Below are 12,761 nucleotides of genomic sequence, written 5' to 3' on the forward strand. Positions count from 1 at the left end.
TTTACACAACTCATAAGGGAAACTGTCCAATCTTGGGGACTTGTCATTGTCATTGGCCATCTCAGACAAATTAGCATGCAGCTCATTTAAAGTTAAAGGTTGATTTCTCGTGGAGGTTAGAGACTCAGACAACTTCTAGGGAACTACATCAATACAAGTTTCCATGACAACTATTATTTCTTCATCTATCCTGCAGTATTGAAATACAATATTATAATGATTGATAAGTTTCCTATCAAGTGCATGAGATTCACCTCCCACTAGCTACATCTTTTTTTCACTGCATTGATTTTGGGTTCTAATTTCTAACCCCCTCTAGATTACGAAGAGAGATCTTACTCTGTATCATATTACTTGCTGCTACAGATGAGAGTTGATTCAAAAATGGGTAAATGGATCAAATAATCCCCTGCATTCCTGGAATGCCCCAATTGCATGTAAAAGATCTTCCTAAATGATTGCAACTCACATACTCCTCCAATTACATGTTTCAGTTTCTCAGAAGTGAAGCACAGGCTTCCCTGGAAGCCGAATTTGTAATTCTTAATAACTTTTATGAGCTTGATGGTCCTATTCTTGATGCACTCCAGACTAGACTTCGTGCCTTGTATACGATTGGCCCTCTTGTTTTGAAAATTTCCTGCTTATCACTGCTAAAGAGGGTTTGTGTGCAGGAAATGTATCATTTGACACCTCCACCATGGTATTCATACGACACCTCGACCATGGTATTCCATTCATTTAGCTCACATTTTCTTTCACTCATCTCATCTTGGTTCCCCATCTTCACTTTTCGCATAGAAAACATAACACCCAGGCTTTACACAACTCATAATGGAAATTTTCCAACCTTGGGGACTTGTCATTGTCATTGGCCATCTTAGGAAAATTAGGATTTAAAGTTAAAGCTTGATTTCTCGTGGAGGGTAGAGACTCAGACAACTTCTAGGGAATCACATCAATACAATTTTCCATGGCAACCCTTATCTCTTCATCTATCCTCTAGTGTTGAAATACAAGCTTATAATGATTGATAAGTTTCCTACCAAGTGCATGAGTTTGACCTCCCACCACCTGGCAAAGTGGGGTTTTGTTCAGAAACATCCTTAGAAGTTGATGATTGAAAAAAGGCAGGAATTTTTGTTTCTTGGTATTACATTCTAGTATGTGTTTGTGTGCCATAGTTTATATGAATGAGGTCCTTCAAATATTGTTTCTTAGAGGCTAATGAGTTTAACCTCCCACCACCTGCAAAGTGGGGTTTTGTTCAAAACATCCTTAGAAGTTCATGATTGAAAAAAGGCAGGAATTTTTGTTTCTTGGTATTACATTCTAGTATGTCTTTGTGTTCCATAGTTTATATGAATGAGGTCCTTCAAATATTGTTTCTTAGAGGCTAATGCTTGTATGTGGATGTCTATTGCAGTACTTTTTGTATCATAATTTGCGAGGATTGAAATATATACACTCTGTAAATGTCCTTCACAGGGACTTGAAGCATAACAATCTTCTACTGAATGAAAATTTTGATCTGAAGATATGTGATTTTGGTGTGGGTCGGATTACTTTTGAAACCTATTTCATGACCAAATATATGGTTACTAGATGGTATAGAGCTCCAGAATTGCTGTTGAATTCATCAGATTATAGTGTAGCCATTGATGTCTGGTCAGTAGGTTGTATTTTCATGGAATTGATGAACAGACAACCCTTATTCCCTGGAAGGGATCATGTGTATCAGCTACATTTATTGATAGAGGTAAAGGTCATATCTTGTAATATTTTCCTACTGCGACTTGCCCTATATAATGGTTGTATGCTTTTAAGCCTATTGAAGTTTGAGCCACACTTCTTGTTCATATCTTGTCTTTGGTTAAAGGACATAGAGAAATTTTACAGTTTTGGTTGAATGGTTGAAGATATGGCTATAATTTAAATATAATGCCAGTGCAGTGAGAAAGCATTTATTGTCTTTGCAGTTGATTGGCACGCCAACTTAGGCTGATAATGCTAGAAGATTTATTTGGAAACTGCCACAGTATACAAGGCAGTCATTTACTCAAAAATTCCCTCATGTGCATGCATTAGTAATTTATCTTTGTGAAAGAATGTTGACATTTGATCCAAATCAGAGGATCACAGGTTCACAACATTACCTCTTTTTCTCGTTCACTGGTCATTTCTTTATTGGTTTGCTAAAGTAGAACTTTTTAATTCATACTTATATAAGTTGGACTAATCCTTTATGGATTATGGTTGTTTATGGTTGATTTCTCATGGAGGTTAAAGACTCGGGCAACTTCTAGGGAACTACATCAATACAAGTTTCCATGGTAACCCTTCTTTCTTCATCTTTCCTGTAGTATTGAAATACAAGATTATAATGATTGATAGGTTTCCTATCAAGTGCATGCGTTTGACCTCCCACCACCTGCAAAGTGGGGTTTTGTTCAAAAACATCCTTAGAGGTTGATGCTTGAAAAAAGGCAGGAACTGTTGTTTCTTGGTATTACGTTCTAGTATGCGTTTTTGTGCCATACTTTATATGAATGAGGTCCTTCAAATATTGTTTATTAGAGGCTAATGTTTGTATGTGGATTGTCTATTGCAGTACTTTTTGTATCAGATTTGCGAGGATTGAAATATATACACTCTGCAAATGTCCTTCATAGGGGCTTGAAGCCTAGAAATCTTCTACTGAATGAAAATTGTGATCTGAAGATATGTGATTTTGGTCTGGCTCTAGAATTTCTGCTAAATTCATAAGATTTTACTGCAACCATTAATGTTTGGTTAGTAGGTTGTATTTTCATGGAATTAATGAATAGACAACCCTTATTCTCTGGAAGGGATCATGTGCATCAGGTGCATTTATTGATAGAGGTAAAGGCCATAGCTTGTAATATTTTCCTATTGCAGCTTCCTCTGTATAATGGTTATATGTTTTTAAACCTTTTGAAGTTTGAGCCACACTTCTTGTTCATATGTTGTCACTGGTTAAATGACATAGATGCATTTTAGATTTTTTGTTGAACGGTTGAAGATATGGCTATAATTTAAATACAATGCCAATGCTATGAGAAAGAATTTATTGTCTTTGCACTTGATTGGCACACCAACTGAGGTTGACCTTGGATTTGTTCAGAGTGATAATGCTAGAAGATTTATTCGGCAACTGCCATAGTATCCAAGGCATTCATTTACTCAAAAATTCCCTCATTTGCATGCATCATCAATTCATCTTTATGAAAGAATGAAGACATTTGATCCAAACCAGAGGATCACAGGTGCACAACATTACCTCTTTTTCTCGTTGACTAGTCACTTCTTTATTGGTTAGCTAAAGTAGAAATTTTTAATTCATCCTTGTATAAGTTCGACTAATCCTTTGTGAATTATGGTTGTTTATGGTTGATTTCTCATGGAGGTTAGAGACTCAAACAACTTCTAGGGAACTACATCAATACAAGTTTCCATGGCAACCCTTCTTTCTTCATCTATCATGTAGTATTGAAATACAAGCTTATAATGATTGATAAGTTTCCTATAAAGTGCATGAGTTTGACCTCCCACCACTTGGAAAGTGGGGTTTTGTTCAAAAACATCCTTAGAAGTTGATGCTTGAAGAAAGGAAGGAATTGGTGTTTCTTGGTATTACGTTCTAGTATGCGTTTTTGTGCCATAGTTTATATGAATGAGGTCCATCAAATGTTGTTTGTTAGAGGCTAATGTTTGTACGTGGATTGTTTATTACAGTACTTTCTGTATCAGATTTTGTGAGAATTGAAATATATACATTCTGCAAATGTCCTTTATAGGGACTTGAAGCCCAACAATATTCTACTAAATGCAAATTGTGATATAAAGATATGTGATTTAGGTATGGCTTAGATTACTTATAAAAATGATTTCATGATAGAATATGTGGTTACTAGATGGTATAGAACTCTAGAATTGCTGCTAAATTCATCAGATTATACTACATCCATTGATGTTTGGTTAGTAGGTTATATTTTCATTGAATTGATGAGCAAACAACCCTTATTCCCTAGAAGGGATCATGTGCATCGGTTGTGTTTATTGATATAGGTAAAGGCCATAGATTGCAATATTTTCCTACTGCGGTTTGCCATGTATAATGGTTGTATACTTTTAAGCCTATTGAAGTTTGAGCCATGCTTCTCGTTCATATCTTGTCTCCGGTTAAATGACATAAAGACATTTTACAGTTTTGGTTGAATGGTTGAAGTTATGGCTATAATTTAAATATAATGCCAATTCGGTGAGAAAGAATTTATTGCCTTTGTAGTTGATTGGAATGCCAACTGAGGTTGACCTTGGATTTGTTCGAAGTGATAATGGTAGAATATTTATTCAACAACTTCCACAGTATCCAAGGCATTCATTTATTCAAAAATTCCCTCATGTGTGTGCATTATCAATTTATCTTTGTGAAAGAATGCTGATATTTGATCCAAATCAGAGTATCACAGGTGCATAACATTACCTCGTTTTCTCGTTAACTGGTCATTACTTTATTGGTTTGCTAAAGCAGAAGTTTTTAATTCGTCCTTGTATAAGTTGGACTAATCCTTTTTGGATTATGGTTGTTTATGTCACAGTATTTGACATCTAGTATCGAGATCAATTTTTGTTCCTTGTCCCACAAACAAGGGGGTATTATACACCAATTTGGTGTTTGGCTTGGTTGTGACCTTAAAATAAGAAGAAGAAGAAGAAATTGTAGACTCAAGAAGGCACTATTCTATAGATTTAAGTTCTACCCATTTAAATCCAGGCAACTGGTAAAAGTTTCCTAACACATGGTAATGCAGATCCAATTCTGACAAAAGTAGATGAATATCTTATTTTGATCTCCTTTGCAGAAAATTTTTAGCTTCTTTTATTTTTTATGACAATGAAAGTTGTTTGTTCTTTTGGATGGGAGTAAAATTGATTTTACAGGTCAAGTTGGTTAAACAAATATGTTTGTTGGTTTTGGAACAGTGGAAGAGGCACCTCCCATCCGTGCCCGGAAAATCTACATGATATCAGTGATGAACCCACTTGTGCCATGCCACTCAGCATTGATTTTAAGCAGCACACCTTAAAAGAGGATCAGATCAAAGAGTTGATCTATAGAGAGACTATGGTTTTTAAACCATAGTATGCACAATAAAGTAACATTTTGTGTTGACAGTGGTTACAACTTGGAAAAATGAAAGTTGGGCTATGCTCTTGTTTGTATCAGTCATAATGTTATAAATATTTATTGAGTTTACGGAGGAATGTAAATATGTGTATTAAAAGCACTTCATGTTACAACTTTGAAAATTGAAATCTAGGCTATGTTCTTGATTGTATCAGTCATAATGTTATAAATATTTATTGAATCTAGGGAGAAATGTAAATATGTGTATTAAAAGCACATTTGAGTGCAAGGTAAGTTGCAAGGGAGATAATGATTGAAGGGGTGTAAAGCATTTATGTTGGAGTATATCAACATGATATGCTACAACTTGGTGAGATGCATTGTGCATGTATGAGTCACAGACATGAACACTGAGATAACTGTATTATGCTTTATTCTTCTTTATTTTCAAACTTCAAGGGGTTGTATGAAGATAATTTTTGTCAGAATTTAAGTGAAGAAAAGTTGAGTATGGAAGTTTGCCACTATATATGATCAATATGGTATTTTGTCAAATTCTCCTTTCAGATAAGCGATGAACTTGGACCTTTGGCTATTGTGTACTGATATGAATAAAATAAATTTCTGCTTTCTTCCCCAATCTCGTCGGTTTTGTGTTTTCATCTTTTAATTGTCTGATTTATCTACAATAGCTTTTTCTCCATTGCACTTGAAATCAAATATTATGTTTTACAACACCATTTTGGTGTCTGTCTTGGATGTGAACTTAAAATAAGAAAAATTAATATGTATGCTCAAGAAGGCCCTATTGTAAATATTTAAGTTCTATCCATTTAAATCCTTGCAAATTTTAACAGTTGTGTCTCTCAGGAAACACCCACTTAAATTATACCATTTAAATAGAGGCCAAAAACTAGAACATGAGAAAAGTTTCCCAGCACTTGTAATGCAAATGCAATTATGACAGAATAGATGAATATCTTATTTTTATATCCTTCATAGAAAATATTTAGTTGCTTTTATTTTTTATGGCAATGAAATTTGTTTGTTCTTTTGGATGGGAGTACAATTGATTTTCTAGGTCCAATTGATTAAGAAAATATGTTTGTTGGTTTTGGAATAGTGGAAGAGGCACTTTCCCATCCATACGTGGCAAATCTACATGATATCAGTGATGAACCCACTTGTGCCATGTCATTCAACTTTGATTTTGAGTACCACACCTTAACAAAGGACCAAATGAAAGAGCTGATCTATAGAGAGGCTCTGGTTTTTAATCCAAAGTATGCAGAATAAAGTAACATTTTGTGCTGACAGTGGTTACAACTTTGAATATTGAAAGCTGGGTTATTTTCTTGTTTGTAGCAGCCATAGTGTTATAAATATTTATTGATTTTTGGGAGCCATGTAAATATGTGTATTAAAACCACATTTGAGTCCAGGGAAAGTTGCAAGGGAGATAATGATTGAAGGGGTGTAAAGCATTTATATTGGAGTATGTCAACCTCATATGCTACAACTTGGTGAGATGCATTGTGCATGTATGCGTCACAGACTTGAACACAACAGTAAAATTGTGTTATTCTTGTTCTTATTTATCTTCAAACATCAAGGGATTGTATGAAGATAATTTTTGTTAGAATGTAATTGAAGAAAATTTGAGTCTGGCAGTTTGCCACTATATATGCTCTGTTAGTGTCAGTATCTTCACACTCCCATCAGTGATCAAATTGCTCTTTTTGCATGCATATTAGGTGTCCCATCCAATCAGCTACATTCCATTAGGTCATGGATCAACTGATGGTAGTGATTTCATGTCAATTTCCCTCATGAAATTCACCTACTAACCTGTTCACACATATTTTTTAGTCATTTACTGTCATCCTATTTCATTTCAATTATAAAAATCAGTTTTACGGTTTGGTCTCACTAGGTCTTAGGGTTTGTCATCATGGTCATCCTATTTGAATAAAAAGGTTAGCAGGCACATGAGGAGGATAAATAAGTCCATAAAATCATAAATTTACTTTTGTTATGCTCAAATTTTGTTTTTTACCTCAAAACTCTGTTTTGAGGTGAAAACAGAGTTTTTCCATTATTGTACACATTTCATGTAATTTCAATGTTTCTATATGTAATAAGTGTTCCAATAGTTGTTCCTGGTGACCTGGTGACAAAGTCAACTCCTGCCATTACAAAAAATCAATGTAAAAGTCCACCTGCAAAAAAGCAAAAGTCAGAATGTAAGTGAAATAGGGCATTTGTGAAAAAGCTAGCAAAACATTAGAAAAGTGGGCCTGGTTAATGAAATATTAAAAGAGAGGGATATAAAAGCCAATTCATCTGTTTGAGTCTTCATTGTTGCAATTGAAAGAGCCAAAAGCATAAAAATCATGTTTTTGAAGAAAGAGGGCAAAAATAGAGGAAAAATCCCAAAATCTTGTTGGCACTGTGCACCTAGGCTTTGGCGTTGTGCACACAATCTGCGTTGTGCACCTGTCCACTGAGCTTCAAAACGATTTGAGCCACCCTAATTCACTTCAAATTTCTTAAGTGGCCTCTCATCAAGTAAGTAAAGCTTCTCATCTAATTTAGCAAGGGTTTTTCATCAGTTGTGGTGATTTTCATGTCTCAAAAGACTAAACCCTAGATATCCTCCAAACTGTCTCATGGACTTGCAAAGGGTACTTGTTTTCTGCTGTTTCTATTCCCTTAAATTATTTTCCCTAAACTCTACTCCCTTAAAATATTTTCCCTAAACTCCATTCCCTTAATCTATTTTCACTAAACTCTAACCCTCCACATATAAACCCTTCTACATACTATTCCCAAACCCTAGCCCTATACCCTATTCCCAAACCCTAATTCCCACATCCTATTCCTTTACTACATTCACTTCGTTATCAAACCCCTCATTTCACATTCATACTACCATTCACTGCACTCATTCCCCAAAAGAAACCCTTTCACCTCATATTTCAAAATCTCTTCATACTCATCTGATTTCACCCCAAATTCATAAGCATGGAGACAAATTCAAACTATGAGAGGGAAGAGGAAACTCAGTGATTCTTCTAGAGAAGCTCATATACCAAGAAAGCCACACAAAGGGGGGGAAATCATCTGGAAGGAGCCCACCACTCTCACAGAATTACTTAATTACCCTCTTGCTGTAACTTGCTTTAAACATCAGTCTTGTTATCATTTTTGTGAAATGGTAGAGAGGGTGAAATATCATCGTGAGCTTGCTAGGTTGTTTGTTCTTCATCTTCACAATGGCTAGGTGAACCTTACTAGCGTCTCTTTCACCTTGACACCTGAAACTATTGCAATAGCAATAGGCATAACAGTGGAATAAGGGGCAACATGTGGGCAAAGAGCATTATGTGCCTTACATTAAGGCTAGATATCACAGGAAAATCAGCAGGGTTTTTCCTTTCAAATACTTGCAAAACATTTATGCTCCTCTCATGAAACTCATCATCAAGTATTTCATCTGTGAAGGGAGGTATTCCCGCCTATATACATATCATGTCAGATTGTTGATGCACTTCACAAGAGTGAGGATGATGAACCTTCCATACTTTATATGCAGGAACATTGAGAAGATGGCTCTCTATGTGCAAAGGAAACCTTTTCCTCAACAATTCAACAACATTTACCACTTCTCCCTAATTAAAATTGTTGTCTTGCATCAGCTAAGCTTACTGAACATACCATGGGATACCTTCATTTCCCATGAAATTTTCAAAAGCCCTCAGGTGATTCCATCAGTGCCTCGAGAGGAAGGAGGGCCATCGGGACAACCAGGTGTTCACGAGACTGAAACTACAGGTGTGCCAGTATTTGTCACCTATGAGAGAGGCACCAGGAGGATTTTTACTGCTGCCAGGTGAGTACTATCTCCACCAAGGGTGGAAGGGGTCTTGTTTTCTTCACTAGACCACAGGAAAATGTTATCTTCACCAGGGGTGAAAGGGGCTTTGCCCTCTTCTCCAGCTATACAAGTTGACCAAAAATCAAAGAGCAAAGACAAAGGGAAGAAAAGGATGCATGAGGAGGTCCCTACTGAATAACAAGACAGGGATTTTGTTTTGATTGAGGAGGATGTCACCGATTTGGGCTCTCAAAGCTCAAAACTCAAAGACATGATTATCAAAGAGAAGGAGGCTGAAATACAAGCCTTATCTCTTGATCTTGAGAGAGCCAAATGGATCATCAATTTTATTGAGCAGGAAAACAAGCAGCTGACAGATAAACAAACTATTATGGAGCTGCAAATGATTAGGGAGAATAGACAAATGGCAAAGAAGAGAAAGATCAAGATGACCTCCCTTGAGAAAGAAATTGAAGATGACCGGGAATAATGGTTGGAGAGAGTAAACATTCACCTAGAAAAGATGCTTGAGAAAGCCAACAAAGAGAAGAAAATGTTGCGCCATATGGCTTATCACTACCTAACCCGGAACAAAATTTGCAAAACAAGGGTGAAGAGGTTAAAGGCTAAGCTAAAAAGAGCTTTGAGGAGCAAAAAAGAGCAAGATAAGCTCAATATTTTGGCTGAAGCATCATTGGCCCAAAAAATCACCTAACAAGGATCACTCATACCAAATTTCAAGAAATTTGGAACATTTTTTGTCATTTTGAAATTTTTAATGCAAAAAACAGGTTTTTTCAGCATGTGCATAGCGCCACCGGCGCTGCACTTTTGTTGGGGGCATCCATTTGAAAAAAAGTTTATATTTTTGGAATTAATAGGGAAAAGTATGCATGCTTAGAAATGGCTGAGAATTTTGGACAATTTCTAGGTCTCCAAAAGGGCAAAAAACACCCAAAAAGTGCCCTCTCTACCACTTTTTTGCCACACAGGAAGCAATCTTGGGTGATTCAATTTTTGGAGAGGTAAATGGACTCCAAATTCAGAAATCCAAGTTGTTATAGAAAGTAGGATCACCAGGCTTTCCAATGAGCTATCCTGCACCTGATTTGGACTTCGGGAAGCCTTCCAAAAGTGGCCTGGAAAAATTGTTGCGCATAGGATCAGTGGCGCTGCGCATAGGGGGAATTTTGCCAGTTTTGCATGTTTTTCCAGATTTCGCCTAGTTTTCTCTGTAGTTGACTTTTTCTTGCCCTATTGGTGAAATTATCATGGTGAATGATGTAATTTGATGTAATTATTGATGTAAAACACTTAATATGGTAGATACATCAAGTCAAAGGTGGTTTTGAACTGAATGAATTTGTTTCCTTGGTTTTAGAGGCAAGCTATTTCATTGCCTCATCTTCAAACAAATCATTGGTCAACATCATTAAAAAGTTGATGGAAACCAATAAGAAGAGCTGGCATAAAAATTGGTTAATTCACTATGGGCAGATAGAGTATGACAAAAGAAGTCAATAGGAATGTCTCCGTTCGAGATCGTATATGGTATTGACACGGTGTTCCCGACATCTCTCACAGTCCTGGTTGTTCAACTTCTACAGGAAGCTGGCAGTGCAGAAGATTATTTTCAGCAGAGAATAAGCCAAATGATCCATTTACAACAGATGAGAGAGGAATTTTTTTAGAATACCTTCAGGCTGCAATAGAGAATTAATAAGATTTATGATCAGAAGGCAAAGGCGGAAAATTTTTAGATTGAAGACATAGTGCTAAGGTGGGATGCTAGAAACGAGGATAAAGGCAAGCACGGCAAGTTCAAGAACCTGTGGAAGGGACCATATAGAATTGCTGCATATAGAAGGAAAAATGCTTTTCTACTCAAAGAAATGAACGGGGAAGATTGTCCAGGAGGCCCAGTAAATGGTCGACTTCTGAAACAGTACTATCTCTGAGAAGTTTTTTGCTATCACATTTATCATTGTACATACCATTTTTTTTCTTTCATTGCAACGTTTGCACTGTCATGATTCATTTAGCTTGGGGCCTGAAGAGAAGGCTATAAAGCTGAATGTCTGGTTTCAGTTTTTGATTATTTAGTGTCAGTTGTTTGCATTAGCCCCAGTTGAGTCGGTTTAGTTATGAGTCTTGAGTCAAGGTTTTTGTTTTGGTGTTTTGAAGTTATTGACTCCATATTGCCCAATGGATGAAGGCACTTATCTGATTTTCCAAAGATCTGTGGTTCTTGGCACCTCCCAGGAGCTACCATCCCCATTGGAGCCAATGTTAGTGTCAGTATCTTCACACTTCCATCAGTGATCAAATTGCTCTTTTTCATGCATATTAGGTGTCCCATCCGATCAGCTGCATTCCATTAGGTCATGGATCAACTGATGGTAGTGGTTTCATGTCAATTTCCCTCATGACATTCACCTGCTGACCTGTTCACACATTTTTTTTAGTCATTTACTGTCATCCTATTTCATTTCATTTATAAAAATCAGTTTTAGGGTTTGGTCTCACTAGGTCTTAGTGTTTGTCATCATGGTCATCCTATTTGAATAAAAAGGTCAGAAGGCACATGAGGAGGATAAATAAGTTCATAAAATCATAAATTTACTTTTGTTATGCTAAATATATATATCTATATATATATATATATATATATATATATATATATATATATATATATATATATATATATATATATATATATATATATATATATATATATATATATATATATATATATATAGATATATTTTACCTCAAAACTCTGTTTTGAGGTGAAAACAGATTTCTTCCATTATTGTACAAATTTCATGTAATTTAAATGTTTCTATATGTAATAAGTGTTCCAATAGATATTCCTGGTGACAAAGTCAACTCCTTTCATTACAAAAAAAAAATCAATGTAAAAGTCCACCTGCAAACAAAAAGCAAAAGTCAGAATGTAAGTGAAACAAGGCATTTGTGAAAAAGCTAGCAAAACATTAGAAAAGTAGGTCTGGTTAATGAAAAATTAAAAGAGGGGATATAAAATCCAATTCATTTGTTTAGACTCTTCATTGTTGCAATTGAAAGAGCCAAAAGCATAAAAATCTTGTTTTTGAAGAAAGAGGGCAAAAATAGAGGAAGAATCACAAAATCTTGCTGGCGCTGCGCACCTATGCTTTGGCACTGTGCACCTATTGCAGGTTTTCCACTACATTTTGGTCTGGCGCTGCACACCTACCAGGCGCTACGCACCTGTTTCTTGGCACTGCACACCTGTCCACTGAGCTCCAAAATGATTCGAGCCACCCAAATTCACTTCAAATTTATTAATTGGCCTCTCGTCAAGTAATTGAAGCTTCTCATCTAGTTTAGCAAGGGTTTTTCATCAGTTGTGGTGATTTTCATGTTTCAAAAGACTAAACCCTAGCTATCCTCCACATTGTCTGATAGATTTGCAAAGGGTACTTGCTTTCTGTTATTTCTATTCCCTTAAATTATTTTCCCTAAACCCAATTCCCTTAAACTATTTTCCCTAAACCCCATTCCCTTAATCTATTTTAACTAAACTCTAACCCTCCACATATAAACCCTTCTACATACTATTCACAAACCCCAGCCCTATACCCTATTCCCAAACCCTAATTCCCACATGCTATTCCTTCACTACATTCACTTCATTATCAAACCCCTTGTTTCACATTCATACTACCATTCACTCCACTCATTCCCTAA

At 36.0% G+C, this 12,761-nt stretch overlaps 1 protein-coding gene across 1 annotated transcript; it reads left to right on the top strand.

The window, feature by feature from the left end:
* The first annotated feature begins 485 nt into the window (after positions 1-485).
* On the top strand, positions 486-6,448 carry LOC149240302 (mitogen-activated protein kinase homolog D5-like). The gene is made up of 4 exons (XM_089370129.1): positions 486-662; positions 1,427-1,759; positions 4,310-4,493; positions 6,276-6,448. The coding sequence occupies exons 1-4, from the start codon at positions 486-488 to the stop codon at positions 6,446-6,448; spliced, it is 867 nt and encodes a 288-aa protein (XP_089226255.1).
* Positions 6,449-12,761: the final 6,313 nt, after the last annotated feature.

Source organism: Pinus tabuliformis, chromosome 8, assembly GCF_031772625.1.
Source record: "Pinus tabuliformis cultivar Carrire ecotype Pingquan chromosome 8, CPIR1, whole genome shotgun sequence".
Lineage (NCBI taxonomy): Eukaryota > Viridiplantae > Streptophyta > Pinopsida > Pinales > Pinaceae > Pinus > Pinus tabuliformis.